General features: G+C 38.9%; 1 protein-coding gene across 1 annotated transcript in view; it reads right to left on the bottom strand.

Annotated features, from left to right (window-relative positions):
- Positions 1-26,532, bottom strand: part of ngfra (nerve growth factor receptor a (TNFR superfamily, member 16)) — a 63,679-nt gene extending 37,147 nt beyond the window's left edge. Inside the window, exons 1-2 of the mRNA XM_051714741.1 lie at positions 26,287-26,532; positions 17,478-17,640 (exon numbers count right to left, since the gene is read on the bottom strand). Of these exons, the coding sequence (XP_051570701.1) occupies positions 17,478-17,640; positions 26,287-26,322 (199 nt within the window). The 5' untranslated portion in view covers positions 26,323-26,532. The remainder of the gene's footprint in view (positions 1-17,477; positions 17,641-26,286) is intronic.
- Positions 26,533-27,960: the final 1,428 nt, after the last annotated feature.

Here is a 27,960-nt window from a genome sequence, read left to right as displayed (position 1 = left end):
CACTTTGCCCACCTCTACCTTCTATGCAGTGTCACAGGCAAAAATAACTCACTCCAGGGGGTACTGAAAGGGAAATTAGACCCTACTCATGAAAAGGTTGAAATGTAATACATAATAGACAATCAATGAATTGCCAACAAAAGCCTACATCAGCCAACTAACAAAGGACAATACATCTATGTGAACTTCTGCAGTTAATCCAGGATGGACCTCAAAGACATTAGTCATTAATCTTACAGTTTGTACAAAATATTGTTGTTTAAACATTGGCCCTTCACACTTACTTAGTTTACTAATTTTAAACCATGACTTGCACTGCAAATAAATAACTAATATTGGCATTATATTCATGCTGTTTAGCCAGAGGGGAACTGCCCCCCACAGTGAGCCTGGTTTCTACCAAGGTTATTTTTCTCCATTTACCAACATCTTATGGAGTTTTGTGTTCCATGCCAGAGTCGCCTTCGGCTTGCTCACAGGGGTTCTATATACAATTATTATTTACTTATTGAATTATTTACATTTAAACACTATTTACACAAATGCACGATGATCACTCTAAGACTTTATAGATATTATAACTTCATTTTCTGTTAAAGCATGATTTTCTGTAAAGCTGCTTTGAAACAATGTGTGTTGTGACTCGAGAGCCAATGGGACAGTGGTTCCTGTAACTTAAATAGTAGAGTATGGTACTAGCAACACCAAGGTCATGGGTTCAATTCCCAGGGAACACACAAACTGATAAAAATGTATAATTTGTATGCACTGTAAATTGCTTTGGATTAAAGCATCTACCAAATACATTGATGTAAATGGGACAAGGTTTGGCTGGTTGACATGGGCAGTTAGCCCCTGCTAGTAGATACCATAACTGTGCCATTATATGGGCAAAAGACTGTTTCTCCATTGATGGCCATTAAAAGTGTTCATGAATCCTGGTAAAATAAAAATTTGGCAAGCAACACATAACTAGCTACATTTTCATTATATTGCAGTAGATGTTGTGCCAGTACCTGTTGTTTTGTAGGGCTCTTAAAAGCATATAATGGACTTATATTTTCCCCTGTCTGCTGCCCAGTGTTGTCAGGACTTGTCATGTACTTTCTGGGCTACCATTGAATGAGGTAGGAATGCTAAGGGATAGCTCTTAAAATTGGCCTTTTTTTCACCTGTAGTATATAGACTGTATGGAAAGTCGAGACAGGACAAGAAATGATGGAGAGAAGAGGAGGGAACAGGATCAGCAAATGGCATAAGCCAGATTCGAATTTGCATTGCTGTTATGAACTCTACAGCTCAAAGTCTCTGAGCATATGCTCCTCTAGTCATGGCTCCAACTCGTTATTTTATAGTGAATTTAATAGAACTTTTGTAATGTCTTTGATTTTTCTCTCTGATTTGTCTTTTTCTTTCCTTCCAAGAACTTTTTCTATGTTTGGAATGGAATAGGCCTACTGCTTTCTAAATACTGAATACTTTGCAATATTGTATAGTATTTTATTATTATTGTTATTATTATTATTATTATTGTAAAAAAAAATAGCAATTGCAACATTAAACAATAATCATCAATAATGGCTGAGTTCGGAATGGCATAATACCATAGTAATCATACTATTTCTGCCGGATATAGCTATGGCAGAAATAGTATGAGTAGTATGGTAGTTTACCATGGTAATGTGACAATGTTTCAAACAGTATGCTATTCTGTTAACATGTGATCTCAGTATGTTTATCCCATGACGTTGCATGTTTAATTCAACGAGTGTCATCCAAATAGCTTCTCAGAAATAAAAATGGTAATTTTCTGTGAAACTTTTGGCAGTCAAGTAATAAGTCGTATAGTGATTAAAAAGAGATGTTAAAATTTGTGGCTGGTATTACTTCCGGATCATCAGTCAAACAAGAAATGCAAAGGTTATTCAACTGCTTTGTCGGATACAGTATTCCAGCATTGTTCACGTTGGTTAATGAAGTAGGTAATCCAGGTATTCTGTGTATACAGAAAATGTGCATGCTGTGCACAGGATACATTCTATATACTGCAGCTATATGGTAGTATGTTACTTTGACTTAGCTCTTGAAAATGTATCTCTTAATAAATAAAAATGCTCAGTTTGGGTTTACAGTAGATCTTCTCTCAAGTGGAGTGTTGTCCTTTGAGAGAGTTTGAGCTGCCATATGAAAATAAAACATTAATTTCACATGTATTTTAGAATAGATATGGAATATTATATAGAAAGCTATAAATTATTCAGTAGGTTTGTTTGTGGTGTGAGTTCCGGTGAACTCGGGTTTGGGACACAGAATGTGTTAGACAGGCATTTTGATAACATGAAGTTTGAAGGGTTTGGAATTTAATCCCAGCAGATGAAGGGTTTAAATATCCCTCCCTCGATTTTATTTTATTTTGTATTTTTTTTTTTTTTTGTCACTCTGATAACAGAAGAGGAGGTAGCAAGCAGTAGTGTAGTCTAGGGCATATGCAGGCATACGCCGTATGCCCACCTATCTTTCTTAGGATTTTGTGTGTGCCCACTTTAAATAAGTGATTATACATATGGCCGCCAGAACAACGAGTAGGCTTTTGACCTGGAACTTTTTCAGTCTAATAATCAACACTTTTCAAAACTCCCCTGGTTCTCAGATTGTTCTCCTGATAAACAGACTCCAGTAATCTCACATGTATTTCCTCAAGAGTTTCAGAAGAGATCTCAACAATGTCTCAAACTGTGCTCATATTCGCTAAGATAGTCAAAGCTTAAAATCACATTCACAGTCTTCAGGCCAAAATATCAGGGCTAATCTATCCACACTAATTTTACAGATCTCTATCTACTCTTTGAGTATGTCACTGTCAATTGTCCCATTTGGGTCTATTATTATTTTTTCTAAGGAATTTTAGTAGAAAAAAGCTGATAGATAAATTGGAGTTTTCACAATCATAGAAAACCTGGAAATATAAAGGAATTTTTTAATTGTGATTTCAAAGCCTGGAAAAGTCAAGTAAATAAAATCTTAGAACGTTATGGAAATTGCATTAGTGAAGTACTGTGGAGCTAGACCATTCAAAGCTTTGTACGTAGTTAATGAATATGTAAATGTTTTTGTCAGCCTGATCTCATGAAAATTATGCTACCTTGGCAAAATTTTTACCAAACAAAATTACGTGCTTCATTATATGTTTTCCCAGTAAAACGTCCAGTGGGGAGGCGGCAAAAGTGAGCAAAACGGTGTCAGAATCAGACTAAGTTTTAAAGGTGAATGTAAGATAGAGATTTTAATGACTAAAATGTACTTGCCTAACCAAAGACTTCAACATAAACCTAACAATAGTGTTCTAAAAGCAAATGAGAGGTAAACAAAACAGACCTCCTTACCCTTAACCAACACCTAAACCTAACCAATAGTGTCCTAAAAGCAAATGTTATATGAAAAGCACATTTTCTGAAGCTTCTTTTGTCTCACATGTCAGCTTGTGTGCTCTTGGTCTTCTGAGTTCCAAGTCCAACACTCTATGAGGTGAGCTAAAGTGCAAGGTATTCACATTGGAATAAGTGTGTGTATGTAGGTGAGTCTGTAATACAAGTGTTAAAATGTATCGTTTTTCAAATGTTGTGTTAGAGTAAAAGTGTTTCGATATCATGACAGCAGTGTGTGAGTAACAGAGCGAGAAATAAGTGTTTATAAAGTCATAGTAAGTCGTACTCATAATTTGTGTGAAAATGAATGAAACGCACAGTTGTTGTAGCACCTCTAGTGTTCATTTCACTTTGCAAAAATGTAGTTATGGTAATGTTCATTCTATGAGACTATGTTGGTTCTAGTTCTGCACAGCTCTAAAATATTTAATTAATTGGAAATTGCTCTTTGTGAGGGCTCACTATGAAATTATTTTTAAAATCATTATCCAGTAATCACGAATGACTGGAAAAGTCATGGAAATTCATTGGAACCCTGTTAAAGGAAACATAACTGACATAACTCAATAAGGTCTCCTGAGCTGTGAAGGAGCAACCACTGAGCAATAATGTTTGTCCTTTGGGGTTGTATGTCAGAAGGTGAAATATTCATTCCCTGCGTTGCCCTCAGAAATTACATTTGAAGCCTGTTCAGACCAATGTATATCCTGCAGATGATCCATCATTACAATAATAAGATCTGACAGATAAATCTGAACTATTAAATTGAACCGTTACACCTCCTCTTTTATATTAGTGTCAAGTTCTTAGAACAGATAGCAAAGGAATGGGAACAGGATGTGAACAGGACATTAATGTTAAAAAAGACAAAAAACGTAATTTTTGTTTTAGTATAGCAAGAATGAATCCATTTTCCACATAAACACTTAAAGATGGATTCTACAAGTAATGTAAACTAACCAGATCTGTCTGAGGATAACCTTCACAAAACACAATCCCTTAGAAGAGCACTCCAAAATGGCAAGTCCTGCTTAAATCACAGATACACATCCGCACATTTAGACCAAATGTCACCACTGAGCGAGAGTGCTTTTTTTCTTTTTCTTTTGAGACTGCTCCAATGTGCAGTAAACATACAATATTATCAAATATAATGTATGAGCCAAGTGGATTTTAAATACAAAAATTAAGTAGCATAATTAGGAAAGTGAAAAGGTGTTTGTATAAAACGCTGCAGCAGAAATCATGTATTCACAGATTTTTTTGGTTAGTCCAATCGAGTCGCAATTTATAATCTGATAATTAATAATAATTATAATTATAATTTGCTTTAAACTGACAATTCTCATCTACACACCTCTCATGTCATGCAAAACTTCTTTGACTTTTTTCCTGTGGAACAAAATCCCATTTTGGTTTTTAAATCTCCAACCTAGTCTCATAGAATCACGTTACTATACCTACATTGTTTGCAAAATGCTTTTAATGTGGCTCGTTGTATGCATTTTAGCAGTTTCCTGGTGAAATGAATACTAGAAGCGCTAGGCCAACACAGCAACAACGACTTTTATTCCCTTTCACATAAATTAAGTAAAAAGGCTGATTATCAGTTCATAAACACTTACTTTTCAACCTGTTTCTCACACAATGCTATCTTATGATATCAAAACACTTTTCCTAGAGCATGACTTGTAAGGCGATACATTTTAACGTCTGCATTACATAACCAACTACATTTACAAGCTTGTTCGAAGCTCAAATGATCAAGCATTGCGCTTTTGATGCAAAGGACTAGAGTACAAGTCCTGAGGAGCAACACATGAGCTAAAAATGTCATAGAAGCACCACAAAATGATGTGGTTGCTTCAGCTATTGTGTTTTTCATCTCACATTTGCTTTATATGACACACCAAGGTTTATGTTTAGGGTAGGGAAGTAGGTTTTGTTGATTTACAGTAACATTCGATAGAGCGTTAACCTTAAAAATCTCATCTGTCTAGAAGAAAATTGAACTTGCTTGTAGCACCACACAGTGGACATTTCACCACAGAAATGTAAGCACAGCGTAGTTCTAGCGGGAAGACTAACAGCTGTACATCATCGCATCATTAGCTAGGTAACTCCTAGCCAATCACATGTAAGCAATTGCTTTATAAGTCTGCTCACAATCTATCACATTGCTCTTTCAGTGTGCTAACGCGGCAACCTCCACCACCCCACCACCACCAGTTGAGTCCCGTTCTGCACAGGGGTAGGCTCCTCGCCCCTGCCTCCTATCTCCGGCAGGATATGACGGTTCCGAGTACAACTTCTTCGGACCGCCATATGGGGCTTATGCCAAAGAGAGACATTACATTTCTGTTTTATATTCATCAAATAAATGTCTTCTTAAATTTCACTCAAGTCTGCGAGTCTTCCTGATAGAACTGCTGCAATATATGTAAGAAACCACATAAAATATTATAATTTTTTTAATTTATTTATTTATTTTTAATCTTGCCACAGTCACAATTTTCATGAGATCAGGCTGTAAATCTCTCTTCCTTGCACTTCTATTTGTGTGTTCTATTGTTGTCATTCTCATTGTGCTAAATAAACAAACAAACAAGCAGACAGAGAGAGAGAGAGAGAGAGAGAGAGAAACACAGGACTCTGTGGAAAACAGCTGATGAATAAAAGCAGAACAGCAGGACACTGTAAGAGCTCCATGGAAATAGGTCTGTCACTATAACTACTTTTGTTGAACGATATATTGTCCCACAAATCATTTTCGATATTATTGTCATTTTAAGACCATTTTATGCCACTGATATAATGATAATATAATAGCATAATAATGCAAGTACACCCTTTCAAAGAGCCATTCCAACTTTAATTCTTAAGAATATTCAGACATTGGAATTGGAATGTCAAAAAAAAAATTAAGTCGGGAAGAACCCTCTCCATCTCCAAATGTGGTTTTTGGTCCCAGCTCAGAAAACTGGATGGGATGGTTATGTTTTAGATTAGCTTTTAGGTTAGTTGTATTGCCAATTTCATTACCACTGTTTTTAAACAAAGTCGACATACCGGCTCATTCACGTTAATGGGCTCTCCTCTCTCATTCGGCTTAAAGCCAAAATTTTCCCACACCGAAGCTGTGGAATGCGGCTTTGAAACCAAGTCCAATTGGACTTATTCTTCCAAACTTTCTGGTTGGAATTATGTAGTCATCATGAAAAACACCTAATAAAACACCTATTAGCCTCGAGTAACATGTTATCTTCACCTGTCACTGTCCGCTCTGTGTGTGTGGAGGAGCTACCTGAGCCCCTCTTGTATTACCATATACACTATATGGCCAAAAGTTTGTGGACACCCCCTTCTAATTAACGAATTTGATTACTCCATTAAATCCAGTAAAGAAAAATCGTAATGTTTCTTTATGTAATGGCTTGGGCTTTGTGTGCTTCCAAATTTGTGGCAACTGTTTGGGGATAGCCCTTTTCTGTTCCAGCATGACAATGCCCCTGTGAACAAAGTGAGGTCCATAAAGAAATGGTTTACTGTGCCTGGCGTGGAAGAAATTAACTGGCCTGCACAAAGCCCAGAACTGAACCCCACTGATCACTTTTGGGGTGAACTGGAACAGCAAATGTAAGTCAGGCCCCATCGACCAACATCAGTTCCTGACCTCACTGATAGCCTTGTGTCTGAATGAGAGAAAATCCCTGCAGCCATGTTACTACATACAGTATAGTGGAAAACCTTCCCAAAAGAGTGGGAGCTGTTATTACAGCAAAGGGGGAAATTGATGCCTAAGGTTTTGAAATCAAATGTTCATCAAGCACATATGGTGTCCACAAACTTTTGGCCATATAGTGTATAGCCTACATAAAAATTAATGGTTATTTGTTTTATTTGTTTTATTTGTGTACTATAATGTGCTTTTCTGTGTAAAGTGAAATTGTTTTCCTACTTAGAAATATAAATTGAAATGATTTGATATCATGAAAAAAGGCACCACTGACAGCAGTAAAAGGCACAAAAAAAGACATTTGAAATAATTATGGGAAATAGTTGTCCAGCATCTGCGAAGAGCATCAAAAACTACTACGGGTGCAATAACATGATGTATTTTCACAAAGTTTAATTGCATAAGTTAAATTTAAATGTATAGCCTATATTTATATTTACGTTTAGCAGGGAAATAAATTTACAGCACAAATTATGGTTACTCCATGGATGCTTGTGCATCAGCATTAGACGCTGGAAATGTCCCGCCCCTTACTGAAACGGAAAATATGATTGGTTAGCAAATATCCAGTCACGTCTGAAATGAACGTTCTGATTAGTGGATCAGCTTAGTTGGACTGTCTGTCTTGCCTGTACCATCAGTTGTGCTCCCACCTCCCACTGCTCCGTGCGCATTTAGAAAGAATCTCTCTACTTAAAAAAATAATAATCACTAAACGGTGCTGCGGCATTGCATTAGTAGATTGAAAAAATTCCAGGTCAAAAGCCTACTCGTTGTTCTGTCGGCCATATGTATCATCACTCATTTTAGGTGGGCATACACAAAATCCTAAGAAAGATGCCTGCGTATGCCCTAGACTACACTACTAATGTAATCCGTTACTACCCAGCACTGCTCAGGAGACATCATGGAGTACTCAGTTGTGTAGTTTTCAGTTGCCTCAGCTATCAAGCTCCTAAGAGGACAAAAAAAAACACCCTAAAAGCACCATGAAAATAGTAATTGATGCCCAAATGCCACTGGTTCTCGTGTGTGTTGTAACTGAACATGACGCGCCAGCTAGAAAATGCGGAATGAAGAATGAGGTTTTTGAGCTGCAGTGGAGGGGAAGATTTTCAGTGAATAATGACATCAGTAATTGTTTGTTCCTAGCACAAAGCTATTGTATGGCTTCAGAAGACTCGAAATATAAAGTGTGGGTCATGGGCTAAAATGGGATATTATTGTGCATTTTTATGGTGCTTTTTTTTTTTGAGCTTAACAGATGTGGTCTGTCTTTTTATGGAAAAGAGTCACATGAAGATTCTTCAGAAATCTTCCTTATGTGTTCCATGGATGTTTCTGCTAAATTTCTTGGAAGAAATAAAAATGGATACAAATGAAAAGTTTGTTGACACATAAGCATAGAGCTTAAAAAAATTGTGGCCCAGATACATTGGTCTTGAAGAATTTGATGTGATGTGTTTGAGTTTGTATTGAAAGCTCTTTTGATTGCTAAATGAGACTTTGGAATCTTGGCTAATCTGAGCACAACATGAGACATTAAACTCGTGAGACACTTGTGATGGAAAAACGTCCTGGTTACTTGCGTAACCTCCTTCCCTTGCACAGGGTCTGTGCAAGTAGGCTCACTGGGGTCAGGGCGTACCAGAGCGGGCAGTGGGAGGATTCCTGGGAGGCGAACAGGTCTACCTGTGCCTGTCCGAATCGACTCCAGATCAGCTGGACCACCTGAGGGTGGAGTCTCCACTCTCTCCTGAGGGTAACCTGCTGTGACAGCGCTTCCGCTGCAGTGTTGAGGTCGCCCGGGATGTGAGTGGTTCGCAGCGACTTGAGGTGCTGCTGACTCCAGAGGAGGAGATGGCGGACGAGTTGTGACATACAACGGGAGCACAGACTGCCTTGACAGTTGATATATGCTACCGTTGCCGTGTTGTCTGTCCGAACTAACACGTGCTTGCCCTGGATCAACGGCCGGAACCTCCGCAGAGCGAGCAGAATTGCCAGCAACTCGAGGCAGTTGATGTGCCAACGCAGTCGCGAGCCCATCCATAAGCCAGCGGCTGCGTTCCCGTTGCAGACAGCGCCCCAGCCCATTTTGGAGGCATCTGTCGTGACCCTGACACACCTGGAGACATTCTCTAGGGGAATGTCTGTCTGTAGAAACGTGAGGTCGGTCCAAGGGCTGAAGAGACAGTGAAAGATCGGCGTGATGGCCACGCGATGTGTCCCGCGGCGCCATGCCCATCTCGGGACTCGAGTCTGAAGCCAGTGCTGAAGCGATCTCATATGCATCAACCCGAGCAGAGTGGCTACCGCTGAGGATGCCATATGCCCCAGGAGCCTCTGAAAAAATTTCAGTGGAACCGCTGTTTTCTGTTTGAACGCACCCGAAGGGAGGAGCCCAGCTGAGGCTTCTGTGTCCGATTGGATGAGCCCGTTCTCCGATGCTGCGCTCGAGAGCTCATCACCTTCGCACCTTCCGAATAAGAGGTGGAACTTGCCGTGAGACGAGCCAGCGGACTCATCCGGAAGCCTGATCGGGGCAGACGAGCATGCTGGGGAATGGGAGGTCCGTGGGGGGATACCCGGCAGAGGTGGTCCCATTGGGGTCCCCAAATCTGGGGGCCAGTGCTAGCCGCGCTGGCCTCATACCCGTGGTTAAAAGGACCGAGGCGGGGAGCCTCTGGGGTGGGCTTGCTTTCTTACGAAGGTAAGCCGTGACCGCATCGTTGCCATGGACATGTTCTCGCAATGAGTACATGACCCATCCACGAAAGCTGTCTCCACGTGAGCAGTGCCCAGACACGAAAGATAGTGATCGTGACCGTCAGAAGGCGAGCGATAACGAGCGCAACCAGGAATAACACACAAAGGAAAGGCATCTTTAAAAAGACGCGTCTTTAAAAAGACATTCTGTGTGTGCTGCTCTTTTAGAGATATATACTCTTTTAGAGAAATATACTCTTTAAAAGAAATATACTCTTTTATTTCTGCCGAAGTGCCCAGGGGCATTCTCTGCAGTGCACCAGTGCAGAGGGGGGAGAAGCCGCTGAAATGCGCCGTCAGATCCAGCAGAGGTGAATGAACAGTCATGGGAATTCAGCTCAGTGAGCATGACCGTTCGGCTCCAAAGAGAAAATCTGAATGAGTGGTTGCATACCAGCTCCTTTTATACCCGTATGTCCGGGGGAGTGGTATGCAAATACCACTCGCCAATTTTCATTGGCCTTTTATCAAAGACCAGAGGTGTCTCGGGCTCCCAAGAGTGACCCCTAGTGTCACTACATCGACACAACGTGAGTGACAGATAGGGAACTCAAAGTTGGAGATACAATTGAGATATTAAAGTTATCTCATTTGTGATTTCTCTTTCCTACAGGGAGACACAAATCTGCATGTGACCCATAAGTAGGATCTGAATAATGAAGAAGAGGAAACTGCATCACAGCAGAATGTTGACACTGATCTGGTGCATATTAATATGTTGTTTTATCAACATATCAGGTCACATTTTCAGCCAGATGTGAAAAGATTTGAAGCTGGGCAGGCATATCTGTTCACGCCTATAGTTGGCCTAGGGGTGAGGTGTTCACCTTATGCCTAACTTTGGACAGAAGCTCTCCCTGATGTCTAATTAACAGTGAATAACACTTGACGTTCTGCTCTTGTCATGTTTGCTCTTGTTTCGCAGGTAATGTGAAAGCTAATGACTTGGTTACCTGATTCATGGCATTTGAGATGTACAAAACAACTTCTCAAACATGCTGATCCATCTATCTTTCCACAAACCAGTCAGCAATAACAAAGATACCGCTACTTTTTATTAAACTCCTGTTTGAATGGTCACTGTTAATGATAAATGATAAATTAATCTTTGTCAATTAAAGTGTTTTAATGCTGTGGGTACAAAATGCTCCTAAACGCCTTGAATTTAATGTAATACCACCCTGTAAAACCTTCCTTTACACACACACACACACACACACACACACGTTTGCTTCTAAATAGGGACATCCCATAGACTTCTTTAGTTTTTATATAAAGCTAAACTAACCTTACCCACATCCTAACCCTAACCAATTTTTTAACAATTAACACTGTATATTTACTTCATTTATGGCCAAAGGGAGATTTTGTCAGATTAAGCTAAATTTTTTGAACTTACATGCTCTGTAAATTATGTTTATTCTAAGAGCTAAGCATAGACTGGTCTCTGATGGTCTATGGGATGACAGGGTAAACATATGGATCATGTGTTGACATGTGAATTGACACTTTCACAGCTCACCCTGGCTTTCATGCCAGGGTGTGCTGTGAAAGAGTCAATTTCCCCAAACAACCCTTTCAACTCATCTGTTTGTTAACTCTCTATTACTCTCTTTCTGTCTCTCTCTTCCCTTTCTCCTTCATTAATTATTAATGAAAAGATATGACCTCGTTCTGTGGCGGAGATTTCAAAGATCAGTCCATTTGTCGCCCAACTGTAAGAAACATTCAATTTCTTCCAACTTCCAGGGTTACATTTATCTATGGAATAATTCTACTGTATATATACTTCCAAAAATGAACAATCCAAATATAGATTAGATGGTCAGAAAAGAGAATAATGATGTGGATGAAACTCACGAAAACGCTGCGGTCAAAATTCTCCCCAAAAATCAGTAATTACAATATGGATGTAGCCTTCGTGATATGTTGAAGACCTTTTTGGCAGCTACATTGCCTATAGTTACTACATAAAAATGCACAGAGATTTATTAATTGATTTTAGATAACCAGCTGTATATTTGAAATTAAGGATACATTTATTGAAAAGAAGTTCCTTTATATAGGCTACTATACTATGCTTGTTATGATTTTATGCTGATCCCCCCACACGAGAGAAAAATGATTTTTTCAGAATTATCTTATTTTCCAGACCGATCTCACAGTGAAATCCGAAACAGTAGGTTGATTTTTCTTTATGTAAACTCGGTCTGTGATTACCGAAATTTTAAACACTGCCCCCAGTGGCCAAAGCAGTAAGTGTGAGCTCCATTTTCTGGGTGCATTGTCCACGAAGGGGCACCAAAAGCGAGTTGTTTCCAGCTTTACAGGGTGTTATACAGTGAAGAGGAATGCATATTTTATAAACTTAACCCCCTATACCAAACCCCAAACCTAAACCTAACCATCTGTGGAGTAAAATGTAATGTTAGAGGAGAAAATGCAACCTCTGAATCGCACTCATCAATGATTATGTGAATGCGATTCCTGGTTCCTGGTTTTATTGTGGGATCCAAACCTGGGCCAATAACGCTGCTGACGCAACGTGGGTCCAGTCAAAAGGAAGGTAATTATACTGGAGCCATTGCAAAAAATGTCTGAAAGTAGATACCACTTGTCAGTGAGTCGCCATAAGTTGGTACTGCAACTCTTGGAAACAACATGTCAGCCATCCTTGTGATCACGTTGTATTTTCACTTATTTTGGTGAGGCAAGTCGCTTATTTTGAGCTTGTTTTTTCAGACCAGGTCACTTGTTTCTCTTGCAAAATCTGGCAACATTGCAACTGATGTATCACCCACCCTTAGCACAGAGTACTTTTATTTAAAAAAGAACGTTATTAACCTTTCTTTAATTTCACTCTCACCAGTTACTATTTGGAAAGGAGGCCGTGAAATACAGGAATGAAAAAATGCTGTTTCTGCACAGAACAAACCAAATTAAAAACATTGTATGCACTACAATTAGCTGGAAAGAAATACTGGCTGATATAATCATTAAAATGTTTCCTTTTTACTTTAGTGCATAAAATTCAAAATGTGCCTCTGAATTACCACACCTGGAATCGCAAGTTTGAATCCATGGCGTGCTGAGTGAATCTAGTCAGGCTTCCTAAGCAACCAATTGGATTGCTAGGGTGGGTAGAGTCACGTTGGGTTAACCTCCTCATGGTCGCTATAATGTGGTTCTCGCACTCGGTGGGGCGCATGGTGAGTTGTGCGTGGATGCCGTGGAGAATAGCGTGTGCCTCCACACGTGCTAGGTCTCCGCGGTAACGCGCTCAACAAGCCACGTGATAAGATGCGTGGACTGACGGTCTCAGACGCGGAAGCAACTGAGATTCGTCCTCCACCACCCAGATTGAGCCGAGTTACCACGCCACCACAAGGACCAAGAGCGCATTGGGAATTGGGCATGCCAAATTGGGGAGAAAAGGGGAGACATTTTTTTTTCCTCTGAGACTCAAAATGATGGAGTGGGTCACTTATAATTAATTAGAATTAGATAATCAGAAATATCATCAAAAACTATATTTTGCATAAAGAAAATGAAGCCTGTGTTAGGACCATTCAGTTTTTTCTAGTGTGACATTATTTTTATGACAGTTAACCATATTTAACATTACCGCAATAGGTCTGGACATTTTACTTATGAAGTTTTTTGCAATCCAAATATTTTCAATGGTGATTCTAATTAGATTCTAATTGCTCTAATACAAAACATTTTTACTGTAATACATTTTAAAACTTCAGCTACATCAGCATAAATTTAAAGGCATTAAAACAAACACTACAATAGTGTATACATACTTTATGAGAAAGAGGCTAATTGTAATGAAAATATTTTCACAATGCAAAAAATCTTTACTTGTCCTAAAATAGGTTCCATTTTATTTTATAATGTATGTAATTTCTTATTTCTTTCTTTTGATTTTGGGATGAAATATGACCTGGACACATCTTGACAGGTTCCATGAGATTTGCCAGATTCATGAATATGTTGAAGATCATGAGGTAGGTTGCTGCCCTTCGCTGATTACGATAAGAACAATGTTTGACAGTGTTTCTGTTTTGTGTTTACTGTAATATCCTCATCCCTGAGTGGGCCACCTGCAATCTGAGCTCTGTTTTAACCTTCTCTCCCTTTCTTTACAGTGCGATCTTTAGGGTTTTGTTTTGTTTTTCCCTTGTTTGAGTTTATTTCAAACATTTCCTCTTTGTAGTGATCAAAAAACTGTTATGACGTTTGTACTTAGCTTGTGCATTGTCTGTGTTTAAAAGAGATGGAGTGAATGCCAGGCGGGTGATCACATGGATACACCTGATTGATTATATACACATATATTACACAACACAACAAAAACAACTGCAAGCGCCCACCCACACACACACATACTCTGCTGAGTGTGTGTTTGTTTACACGTATAATAAATAGCTTATTTTAATTTGATAACACACGATGGTTGGCATAGTCAGGAGGTTAAATGGGAAAAAGTCTCAAGCTGCCTCATGCAGTGTGTCTTATTGTGATGTCATCAGCCAAAGTCTGTGCCTTTTTATCCCTTCGAAATTTCCAACAAATCAACCAGGTGCACAAAATCTTTTATACTTTATTTCTAATCTGGTTTTCTGCCTGGCTGTCACTTGCTGAAGGAGAATTGTAACTATGTTTGCCTATTTTTTGCTGGCACATTTTAAAAGATTTTGTAAAGCAACTTAATACAGAATGGATGGAGGAAAATGTTTATTGCGTAATGCATGTATTCACCTATAATCACAACCATATCAGTGTATCAGTGTTCTGTTTTCACAATTCAGTTGTTCTTTATAAGTAACGGCTGCTTCTTTTTTTAATACAGTTAAAGTAATAAATCAAAGCTGCTTGGAATGTTAGAACGGCTGCAAAGACTAATAAAAACAGTGATGGCTCCAGTTCTGAATTCTGCTTAAATGTTCAGTTGCATTAACCATTCTCTCGTGGGTGACTAAAAGCTGTATTAGACCGTCTGGATAAGTTAGAGTATCTGATGTTGCTTGTGCTTAAATGCATCATTATCTAACGCTGTTATTTCCCAAATCCCCATCAGTCATTTGTCAGCTCTGTCTAAAACAGCACTCTGACTCCTAGTTCAGCGCTGCTCCTACAATACATATATATTACTACCACAATATGTACATTGCACAGATTTACCTTGTTTCTCAAAAAAAAAAAAAACACGTTTTTTATTATAATTATATATATATATATATATATATATATATATATATATATATATATATATATATATATATAATTATTATTATTATTATTATTATATAATTATATATTATTATTTTTATTATATATATATATATATTATATATATTATTTGTTTATTTATTATTATTGTATTTTATTATTTATTTATTTCATGATAAACTATCCAGGGCACATTTGACCACAAAATCAAAAGAATTAAAATAAGAAATTATATTTTACATAAAGAAACCATTAGAATGTTTTATTCTTTTTTATGTATTTCACATTATTTTCAATGGTGATTCACATTAGATACATATTACAGTAATAATACAGTATTGTTTTTATTATATTACACTAAAAACACTGTGATACAATGTGTTGTTGCATTTAACTTACTTTTAAAGTACCTGAATTTAATTACATTTGTAGTTACAATGTTAACCTTACCCTTAACCCAACCCTTACCCTAAAACCTAACTCTAACCCCTTACCCTAACCCCTTCTCCTAAACCTACCTGTACCTCAACCTCAGTACCAGCCAATGTGAATCTTATGAGAATTTTGCAGAACAACATGTAGTTACATAATAAATACATTGCATTGTATGTATTTTAATGTTAGTACAAATTATTTCAAGACACCTGATATTAAGTGTGACCCAATGGAAAGTAGTGTCAGTCAGTGTATGTGTGTTCTGTACGCGTATGTGTGTCTGTAAAAAAAGACGTTGGCCTGACTTGTGATGAAATGGCGGGTAGAACAGTAGCTGAGATGGTGAGAGGTTTGACTCAGTTTGCCATGAAAGTGTGTGTGTGAGGATGAAAGTCAGGGAGAAGTGATAAAAACAGACAGCTAAATATTACATTGGTTGCTGATGTATGCTTGTGTCTAGACTGGGTAAGGGATGAGGGGGCGATGATGCATGAAAGAGGCGTGTGTGTCTATGCCGCATGATAAAAGGGGACAGAAGACAAGCACAAAGGTCACAAAATGTGTTTTTGTGAGTAAACAGGAAGCTCAGTTTTTGTTGATTCTGTTGTTGTTTTTGACACTAAAAAATTCATGCGGACAACTTTTCTAATACACGATTCACCCTCTTTATTTTTATCCCTTACCCATTGAAAAAACAAAACGCACCCAGTTGGGTTATTGATGTAAAGTGTCCTGTCCTGAAATATAAGACATCCTCTATTTCAGGCATGTCATCCTAAGAGCTTCTGAGAGCTGACAAGGACCAGTCATTTCACTTACTGTAAGCCAAATGTAGGATAGAGAGCCCCTTTCGGAAACACTCGCAACAAAAAGCAAGAACTGCTATAGAACAAGTGAAAAATCTCTCTTGTCATTTTCTAATGGGTCAGTGCACAGTTTCTAAATGTGTTGTGGTAAATGGAAAGTGTTCTTTATTTTTTATACTGTAGTTCTGATGTTTTGTTTTTAATGGTTGTGGTCAGGGGTATAAGAATGATTTGAAAAGTGCGTGGGAGAGGACACATTATAAACCTTATCAGCCTGGCTCTTGAATATTAATTAGATGACTTTATGTTTACCCAGTAGTCATAACTGATTTGCTGAATGGCAAGTAAGTGGGCACTACTAGCCATTTTAGGATGTTCACTTGCCAATTTTACATTTTGCTCAGACTTTTGCTTGGTCTTAAAGCTGTCATTTTTCGTGGCCAGCTTCAGCTTTTTATTTTTGAAAGTGGCCAAGCAAAACAAAGCTCGTAAAATATCTTGATCATTGCCCAAAAAATAGAAGGAACAAATGTAAAAAAAAAGTGGCGGGATATGCCCCACCCTAAACCCACCCCCCAGTTGCCGCACACCTGGTTGTGGTAAAGAGGACATTTGTGAATAAGTATTTGTGTGTCTGTCAATGTTTTTTTTTTTTTCATTCATCCTTTTTATTTCTCTCTCTCTCTCTTGCTATTTCTGGTTTTCAGTATAACTTCTTATGAAGCTGATATGAGAACATTTGGCTCAAATTAAAGCATAAAACACACAAACAGGAGCTCCTATACCATAACCAGATAATTGCTAAATTACTCACAGGTTTCAGGCTGCTCTTTGTTTATGTTTGTGTTTGAGAGAAAGAGAGAGAGAGGGAAAGAGTATAATTGTGTTAATAAGTAAATGTGTGAAAGTTGGTGTTTTTGATGGTGTGAAGATTTGAGTGTGCTTGTGCAATTCTGTATACTGTATGTCTGGACCTTCATACATGTGGGAGGCTATGAGTCTGTAGGTTTGCATGTGTATGTGTGCGTGTGTGTTCTTATGTGCATGTCTTTTAGAGGCTGAACTTACTGTCTAAGCATTGACTGCATTCGGTCTGGGTGGCCCCGCACTCCTTGACCACTCCCTCTCCTGGTGGACACTGCATACAGCATTCCCCACTGTACGTGTACTGGCCCGATTCACACTCCTCCTCTACGGCCCGCTCCAGTTTAGAGCTAAACACCAGACCCAGCTAAGATAGAAAGAAAGAAAGAAAGAAAGAATATTACAAGACATCATTATTTGTTTATGGCATCTCTCTTGGGGCCCACAGAGAGTCTTCTATGACCCTTAAGCGATATTTTGATGTTAATACTTTAATTACAGTACTTGCAAGGCAACACTGTATTGAAATTTCTCTTAATTCTTCTTTTACTTCTCCACAATGTGTGCTGCAGTTAATTCAGCTTGAACTGCATGACATATTCAGTTTGAATTCTATTTATAAAGATTTTAAGCTCTTGTATACATTTTTTTGATAATTTCTTAGGTGTCTTAGATGAATGTCTAAGGTGTGCTATTTTAGGTCAATATAAAATCTATACTATTTTAAAGAAATGTAAGAATAAAGTAAAAAAATCTCTAAAAATCATGTTAAAAGCAGAGCCTACAGAAAACAAGACGTGCGCTGAGTGTCATGACAACAGAAATGCAGCTCTGATGAGGCATTTTATTGGCATAGAACCAAAGCCTAAAACCTAAGCTTACCCAACATGACCACAAGGAAAATCGACATGTTGTTTCCAAAAGTTCATATACCCTGAAATCAACCTCATTCAGGTGAATTACTGAACCAGGAAGTAATCACGTTTAGTTAAACAATGGTGAGCATGTTTCAGAGGTTGCATTTTCATTCTAAAATTATATTTTTACTCCACTGACAGTTAGGTTTAGGGTTGGGTTACAGGGTAGGGATGCATCAATCTATACCTGGATCGGTATTGGCTCCGATACTAAACATTTTAACTGAACTGGGTATCGGTCCGACGAGCCCGATCCAAATCCAATTCAAGCTTAAAAATGGCATAAAAGAACCATAAAAGCACCATTAAAATAGTTCATATGACTCGTGCATTTTATTTAAAGTCTCTTGACGACATACGATAGCCTAGTGAATCTCAAAAGGCTGCGTTTAATTAATAGATACATAGTCTGCATGCACAGTGTGCTGCAGTAAATTAACAGTGCTCTGTTGTGTCACTCTGTTGTGACACGCTACTGTTTTATGCTCTCAGAGTGGCTCACAATATGTGAGCGTTCCACACGAACTACACTACCAGTCAAAAGTTTTGAAACACACTCATTCTTTATTATAATTTTTTTTTTCACATTTTAGAATAATAGTAAAGTCATCAAAACTATGGAATAACATATATGGAACTATAGAAATTATGTTGTGACTAAAAAAATCCTAAATAAATCAAAACTGTGTTATATTTTAGCATCTTCAAAGTAGTCACACTTTGCCTAGAATTTGCAGAAATGTACTCTTGACATTTTCTCAACCAACTTCTTGAGGTATCACCCTGGGATGATTTTTAAACAGTATTGAAGGAGTTCCCATCTATGTTGGGCACTTATTGGCTGCTTTTCTTTATTATTTGGTCCAAGTTATCAATTTCAAAAACTTTTTTTATTTAAATAAAATTTTAGCTTTATAATGAAATAAATTAATATGGTGGCACAATTATATTTCTGTCTACAAAACTAATTTCGAACATTTAAGCATACGACTTCAGATCAAAAGATTTTTAAGCTCATGAGAAACATTTCAGTCAAGTGTTTCAAAACTTTTGACCGGTAGTGTACATCTGATGTAGATGCTCGATAGTTCAGTTCGCTTATGCTGTAACATGCATTGAGAATGGAGCCAGAGGTGCGATTCACCAGATCTTGAATCAAAAGCATATTAAACTTCTGTAAACTAGCCCACACACAGACACACTTAGGTCACCATCTTCTTGGATTGTCAAAATAAAAGCCCAGGGTTTTAAAGTTAAGAAATTACGACTGAAATACATTACTAATGTATAATAAAATTCTAATATTTATTATTATTTTTATTGCTGTTGTTATTATTGTTATTATTAATAACTACATCCCAGCTGGTGGCACCCTCGGTGACTGCCTAGTTCACCTTTTTCTGGAAATGGCCCTGCTTTTGTTGTCTCACTATGGATATTTCATCCCGCAGCTGACAAGTGCCAATATGTTCAAAAACACTTCCAGCTTTGGCCACTGGGGGCAGTGGTTAGAATTTTGGTAAGCACAGACCAATTTCAGCCAAAGAACTTTGAAACTACTGTTGACAAATTAACACTGCGATCAGTCTGGCTTACCCTAAACAAATCAAAGTACAGTTATTTACATCTGTGCATTTGGCAGATGCTTTTATCCAAAAAATAATTTTGTGCGTTCATTAGTATGTGTATTCCTTAGGAATCGATCCCATGACCTTGCCGTGCTAGTGCCATGCTCTGCTGCTTGAGCAACAGGAACTAAAATCTTTCTTTTGCATAAATATGGAAAGATTGCACAAAGATAAATCATGTTAGACAAGTTACATCTTAATTGCTCCGCTTAGCCTCCTTTTGCGTAGTCCTTGAGCTCATTCTTTCCATGTTTGATGCACATGGTGACCACAGTTTGGTAACAGCTGCATCTGTATATTGTGCTGATTGCACTGCACTGGTGTGTCCAAACGCTGGGCTGTGTTTAGCAAGATGAGACGGGTGGTTGGAGTTCTACATATGTCGATAGTATGTCCAGCTGCATCTCTCGTACTGTCAATGGTACGATTACACATACTTCTCACACTGAGGTCTCACAAAGCGTGGTCTTACATACAAACCCTCTCTACCCAAGACAGTTATTAGCCTTACCCTGACTATATACACACACACACACACACACACACACACATACAAACTCGTCCACTTACCATATGTGCTGCCTCTTACACAGGACTTGTTCTGTTTGTTGAGATTTTACAAAAACCCAAGGGATCATAAACATCCGAGCACACAGTACATACATGTGCACACACAGGCACTGTAAGAGATGTGTTAATGGTAATTTCTAGGCTTATTTGTCACAAACATCAAGTGTGTGTGCACGGTGTGTTTAAGAGGACTTGGAGGCTCATTAGTGAGGACACAGCCTTCACTTTGTGTTAATTTACTGCTGTGGAGTGTCTCATTCTCCTTTCATCTCTGGCAGAGTGGGAGACTTGGTTTTTGGTGATTGCAAGTATGCAACCAAATGTTCAAGATTGTAGGAGAGCAAATGAAAATGTTGAAAAAAAAAAAGAAAAACACTAATCAAACACTAATATGAATATTGGTGGAGGGGGGGCAATGTCTAGCTTTCAGGTCTGGGCAGTGGCGTAGCCAAGGGTGGGCCGGGGTGAGCCTGGGCCTACCCAAATTAGACTCAGGCCCACACACCACACAGAATATTAGAGATTATTCTTTGACTTCAAATATATGTTTATTAAAAAAAAATTTAAGAATGCATATGTGACAATGAGGAGGATGGGGCCGGGCCGTGAGTGCGCATTCCCGGCCCCCAATCAGGCTAATCAGCCGAGGAGAGGGATAAAGATGAGCTGGATGCGGCAGTTCGGCAGAGAGAGAGCCACACACAGCTGCCGTGTGTGTGTTTATGTTTGTGTCTTTTTGTTTAAATGAAATATTACTTAGATGGTTCATCCGGTTCCCACCTCCTCCTTTCCCATTTTAACCTCCCTGTTACATTGGTGCTGAAACCCCTGAAGGAGGAGGGATGCACTGTCGTGGAGTCCTCGCCACTGCCGTCCGCCCAATGGAGCAGCCGCGGCCGTCCGCCGGGGGACGGAGGTGTCGCTGCCGGACACCTGGACATGGAGGAATGGCCACCTTCCGCGAGGGGAGGAGGGGCTCGGTGCCGGCCGCCTTGAGCGGTGGAGCCGCTGCCAGGGGGGTAGGAGCTCGCTACCGGCCACCAGAACGCGGAGGGGCATTCCTTCCGCCAGGGGTCGGAGGACTTGCTGCTGTCCGCCCGGGGAGGAGCATCTCTCTCTCTCTCTCTCTCACTGTCGCTCCGCCTTGCTCTTTCCCTCTCCCCTTTTCCCTCTCCTTGTCTCCCTCCCAGGTCTCGAGGAAGATAATAAATAAAATAAAAATCCGGGTGAAAACTTGGCCCGTTCTTTTTTGTTGAGGCCCACCCAAAAGTAATTTTGGCCACGATTCTGCCGTCTGAGACAAATTTCAGGAATCCTAAAGGATTTCTGTCGTTGTAGGGAAAAATCAGCAATCTTACAACGTTCAGTGAGACAAGTTCACTGATGGCCGATTAATAGCCTTTGCAATGAGCTTTAGCATCCGACGAAGTTCTGACAGTGTCAGAAATTTAGAATCGCATTCGTATATTGTGACTGCTGTTACGATGGCCAGATGAGATATTCCACTCCTCTCTCGCACCCCAATTCACTTGGAAAGAAACCTGCTGCGTCTGCACCACCATAGCAACATTTGTGCCCAGTTATTACTCCGTTCAAGCTCTTTCAATGTTTTTTCTTCTTGTCATTTTATATAAAAAGTTTTAATAAATAAATAAGCAGAAAATACTTGTAGAAAAGTGTAAAACTTCAGCAATATAAAAGCACTATTCCCTGAATTAAATAAATACAGAGCTTACAAAACGAAAATAAATAACACGTTTAACAACATTTTCTTTATAACTTTATTTGAATTACTATTTTACTTTTAATAAATTTACTTCTTTAGTTAAGATTCACACCACCCCAATTTTATAAAAATAAAAAAAATAAAAAGTTTGAACAATATTTTTATATTGGTAAGTATTTATGGGACGTCTTAATCCAAATCAGCAGATACAGTTGGATACAATTATAGAAATCTATGTCACGTTTGTGCATTATCCATAGGGGATTTGCAAGCGCAATATATTATCAGCCTATAAGAATTTTCACAATTTTGTGTGGCTGATAGGTTACTAAGAGGAGAAAGACGTACTATATCCCACCCTTTTTGTTTTCCCCAATGTGAACGGAGAAGTTTGTTATTTTTCGGGCCACAATTCTATTTATTTCCACAATGAATATTTGCTTGTGGTAGCTAATTATTACGTAGGCTACCTCCCACAATCACGTTCATTCTCAACATCTGTTATTTTTTGTATTTGTGATCAGGCTGTCTTATTATAGGCCTATTTGACAAAATCCATCTTTCTTTTATATGTTAGCCTATGCTCGCGATGAAGGGGTATTGGAGCAACGGAAACGCTGATGTCCTGACTTTCAGAGAAAATAAATGCTCCTCCGTGGAGGGCAAATCTCACCGTTTCACTTCTATTCCGCAAAGCACCCGTAACGTGAGTCATGTTCACTGATCGGGACGATTGGGACCACAGTCGGCTACGATGTGTATCGTACAGTCTGACATAATGTCGCACAGTGTGCTATGGCGATATCAATGCGTTCATATCGTACAGTCTGACAAGCAACAATCTTAAAGGACTGTAAAAATCCTACAGTGTATAGCGGGCTTAATATAGCTGTGAATAGAAGCACAGATTCATTATTTAACCTAGGTGGATTCCAGAGTGTTTCAAAAGACATTCACAAACAAGCATGCACACACACACGGTAATTAAACTCTCTGCACATTTTTCTCATTGCATTCATTAATGAATTAACATACTCTCTCAATCTCTCTCTCTCTCTCTCTCTCTATTTCCCTCTCCCTCTCTCTCCCTCTCTCTTTCACACACACATCCTTTAATAGAAATCATAGTAGGCTTACGTTACAAGGTTTTGTTTTTAGATATGAAACAATGACACACAATTTAGGCAGGTCGACACCATCTTAACTTGCCATATACAAAGTAATGAGAGAAAACCCCACTGATCACATCCACATTTTCACCTCACAATCCACATTTTATACATCTTCCTCGCTCATTCCTCTCTCTTGTCTCTGTGCCCTTTCCACCCTCCTCCTCCCCTCATCCACATCCTCTCTCGTTTTCATTCAGAAACAGATGCACTGGTACAGCGGCCAACTCGCCCCCTCATTTACTCTCTCTATCTCTCTCTCTCTCTCTCTCTCTCTCTCTCTCTCTCTCTCTTCTTCTTCTTCTTCTTCAAACCCTGGCTGTCTTCCTTTCTCTTTTTTCCTCTCTCAATTTGCATTCGCTTGAGTAAGCGTGCCGCTGAGTTAACTTGGCAGGCTTTAATGGACTCGCTAGTATAGATACCCAATGCTTAACACATCTGAGTGTGTGTGTGTGTGTGTGTGTGTGTGTGTGTGTTCAATTAAGTGTAAGCTTTGCAACAAGGCCTTATTACTGTGTGCTGTTGAGTGATGTGCACCTATCCGTAAAACACTGTTATGCACCCTATCCAGTTGACAATCAAATTAACAGCTCTCCTCTCTATAGCTCACCAGACATCCAAATATGCATACTTCCCTAATACAAAGTGTGGCAAAAGCAGTACGTCAATTAAGAAGTCTCTGAATCCTCAGTACTCATTAAACAGTAGGCAAGAAATACTCAGATGACCTTCTACTGTACATCCGCCAAGATTTGAAGTGCGTAACCACAATCCACAGTTTTCCTGACCAACCACTGGGCAGCGCAGTGATGATTCTGATTGCTGCTGAACTGTTTTCTGGTTCCGGTCTCCATAAGAAGTAATGTAAAAACTACCGAAATGAGCAATCCAGATGGAGAACAACAACCATATTAAGTGTTATTTGGAGTAAAAATGTGTTTAGACTCAACTTGTGCAGTTGTTGGTTGTCATGACATATCAAGGTTGTTAATGGTATCAACGTAACTTATATCGATCCTTTGCTTCATCTACACACAGGTGTGAGGCACTATCAAAAGACTGTGTAAAGTATTGCACTATACTTTTTATTGGGCAGTTTTTACAAATGTACACTAAACATCACATTATCCACTAAAAACATACACCAATGTGAGTGAAAACACTGCAGACTGGAAAATGAAAACAGCCTTCCGTTGTGAATTGTGGAAAACTTTTGCATTCAGGAAAAAGGTCTCACAGGAGCTGAGACACAGGATGAAATGTCATATTCATAATGCTGAATTAAAAAAAAATGGTGGAGAACTGTAAGTTGGGTGGCTCTTTTTAACTGTAAGTGCTAAAAATACACCAAGAAAGTTGTTCCTTGTGGTTAAATTGTACTTGTTTATCAAAACCAAAGTAAATCATTTCCGCTATTGTTGTTGTTAATAATAATATATTCAGGTCAGGGGACGATGCCCACGTTCCCTTATGAAGTACATGTATGTCTGTGAATGTACTTTATTAACGGTCGAGAAGTTATCAAATGCAGTACAAACTCTAACAGCACACAAATTCACCAGGACACACAGACACTGCTGAGCTTGAATACCAGGAAAGATGAAGCCTCTACAAGCCTTCACCTATTTAACCACCAATTAAGCCATTTCTGGCCCCTTCAGATCACAGTGAGCACTGGGTATCACAGTGCCATCACGCAGCTGTCAGTTCACGGCTCCAGACGGAGCACTGCTGGCTCATGTGTCGATGGAGATTCTTCACAGACTCTGTGCACCTGGATCAAATTCAATTGCCAATGCCGTTTGCCATTTTGCAAATCAGATCACTGAAAAGAGGTCACGGCGTAATTGTGTTTAGTCAAGAGCGTCTGCATGTTTAAATTGATTTGGTCCATGTTACACGAGACTGGAGGTGGGGCGGGTCACGAAGGGCTCAGGGTGCAGGGGACCCTGAGGGTCACATCCTCGCACACTTTCAGTGCTTCTCCCTCAGCATGAGGCACATCATGGCAAGTTTCCAGCGAAATACCATAGTTAATTTCAACAATATGTAGTAATTTAATATTGGCAACCACTGTCATCAATAAATGAACAAATAAATAGACTACAAAAAAAATTACAGAAAGATTCTGAAAGCTTCTTAAAAAGTTTGAAACAGATGTATTATGGTTTTGCATTAGAAGCCTAACAATAATGGTATTTTGACCAAAAATGGTAATTTTAGTGTAGTGTTCATGTGACTGTGACTGTGTATAAATTACAAATTACTAGCTACTTATTCTAATTAACTAACTAATATGTAATTATTTTGTGAACTGCTTAAACTTACTGTGAATACTTTAGTAGACTTATTAATAATAGGCATATATAGTAAATACTAAATATATACTAAAAAGTAATTTAGTAATTCATATACTATATTGCACGGTAAAATTTGGTAAGGAATAATGATGAATCTTGCACATTGACCATGACATGATATAGTCTGTTTACACTCACAAAATGCCATAACTAAACTGCAATGTGCCAAACATTCTTTGAATTAAGCCTGTCTAACTGGAATTCAACAAGCTTGAAAATCGTATGTTCAGCTATGGCAACTCGCATAACCTGGGGCACAAAAGTTGATTATAATTGTGCTCACAATTCTGTGCATTGATGCGAAGTATGTGTATTGATTTATAAGAGTAATAGATTAATGTAAATAAAATTGCAATAGACAAAAAAGTAAGAGTAACGCAAAATGAGCCTGACACCTGTTCTCCACAAACCGGGCAGCTGAGATTAGTCATCACTACCACCCGACCGAAAACTGAAAACAAGTTCAGTTGTATCCGCAGGCGCACCACAGATCCGCATTACGATTAACGAAGCATCACGCACACTGAACCGGTTCACCTGATGTGTATTCACCTGCATACTCACAGAAATCCAGAGAGAACAGTGATTGATCACTTAAGAGGTCTAATCTGAACTGGAATGCAAAGATCTCATCAAGACTTACCGCTCCACAAATCAAGATCCACACCAAGGTGTCCATGTCTGATATTTTCCTTCCCTCTTAAAGTGTAAATGTGTAAGTTTAAGTCATGAAGTGAAGATCAGCCCCCCGACAGTTCATAGTAAGTCCATGTGGGTGCTCCTTTCGTTCATAGCTGATGTTTGGGACCTTAGGACTCGGCCGGTGCTCGCTGATGCGCGCCTGGACTGTCCTGTTTACTTTCTTTCACTCCGCACTCAGCGCTGTCCGGTAATGCACTGCGGAGGAGAGAGTCGTGCACGCAGAGATGAGGGGGCACGAATGCTTACCAACTCCCCCCATCAGCAACTCTCTCTCTCTCTCTCTCTCTCTCTCTCTCTCTCTCTCTGTCTTTATCTCCAAGAGGATATCCAGGCAGTAGATTAAACAGGCTGGTTTGATTTAATTTTTTTTTCTTTCTTTTTTCTTTTCTTTCCTTTTCTTTTTTTTTTTTTATTTTTTATTTTTTATTTTTTTTTTTTTTTTTTTGTCTGCAATATGGCAGCATATATGCAATGGCACACTACCCCTAACACATTGTATTTTCATGATTAAATATTAAATGAAATAGTAAAGCAAATTTGACCGTAAAGCCCTTTTAAAATGATTTTAAATATAAATAAGGAAATAAATCATTTGAGTGAACGAGTGTAATGTGATGACGTCACGGGACTGGTGTAATCAAACAGACTCCACAGGAGGGCGACTGCAGCTGGTGAGTCACCGCTGCGCGCGTGTGAGAAATGAGGCGTGATAATGCCATAGACGGTGAAGTGCCAGGGATGAGGGGTTTTTACGATTTTTTCCTTTTCACTTCCATTCTTCCCATATTCTTTCAACCTGGTCTGTGTTTCTGAAAAATGCATTTGGCATTTGAAATGCCATGTGTGTACATGAGTGTTTATAAAGAAGCACGTAGGTGTGTGTGCAGGCCAGGGATAAACACTGACCCTTCTCTTTATGTTCTGTACAGCTCAGTTCTGTTCACTCAGCACATATCAACCCAACTCTCTCTTAAAATTCGGTTGTGACTCTTGAAAATTGGTTTTCACTGTATTTAGCTATCTAAACAGGACAACTGTGTTCTTCGACCGTGTGAACGTACTGTAGCTTGAGAACTGTGCATGTATTTATGCATAAATAATGTTAGTCTGTGAAGTTTTACATTTCTGACAAAGTGTTGAGGATGAGAAGCGATGATCTTTTGTGCTGATATAAGCTTATAGGGTAACATCAGCTCACCAATCCATTAAAGCAGTGCAGGACATTTCTTAAAGTGGTCTGCCAATAGTAAGACTCACAAAGACTGCTGACTGGTATCAACTGACATCTTAAGATCAAATGACACTGGAATAGGGCTTTTGGAACTGATGATCTATTTCACTGATGAGAATTTAAGAAAATTCTAAGGATTCCAAATATCTCTAAATCAAATATTAAAGGGATAGTTGAGAGTTGAATGACAATTCTGTCATCATTTGCACACCCTAATGTTGTTACAAACCTGTATGACTTTGTCTGCTGTGGATCACAAAGGAGATGTTAGGCAAAATGTTAGTGTCGGTCACCATTCAACCAGTGGCGATTTCTCAGGGCCAGCAAAGCCCTGCTGGTGTAACATGCCTAATAAATAAATATTTTTTCATCCTTTCATTCTCA

The sequence above is a fragment of the Myxocyprinus asiaticus genome, chromosome 13, assembly GCF_019703515.2.
Source record: "Myxocyprinus asiaticus isolate MX2 ecotype Aquarium Trade chromosome 13, UBuf_Myxa_2, whole genome shotgun sequence".
Classification (NCBI taxonomy): domain Eukaryota; kingdom Metazoa; phylum Chordata; class Actinopteri; order Cypriniformes; family Catostomidae; genus Myxocyprinus; species Myxocyprinus asiaticus.
This window is presented reverse-complemented; position numbering and strand designations above follow the sequence as displayed.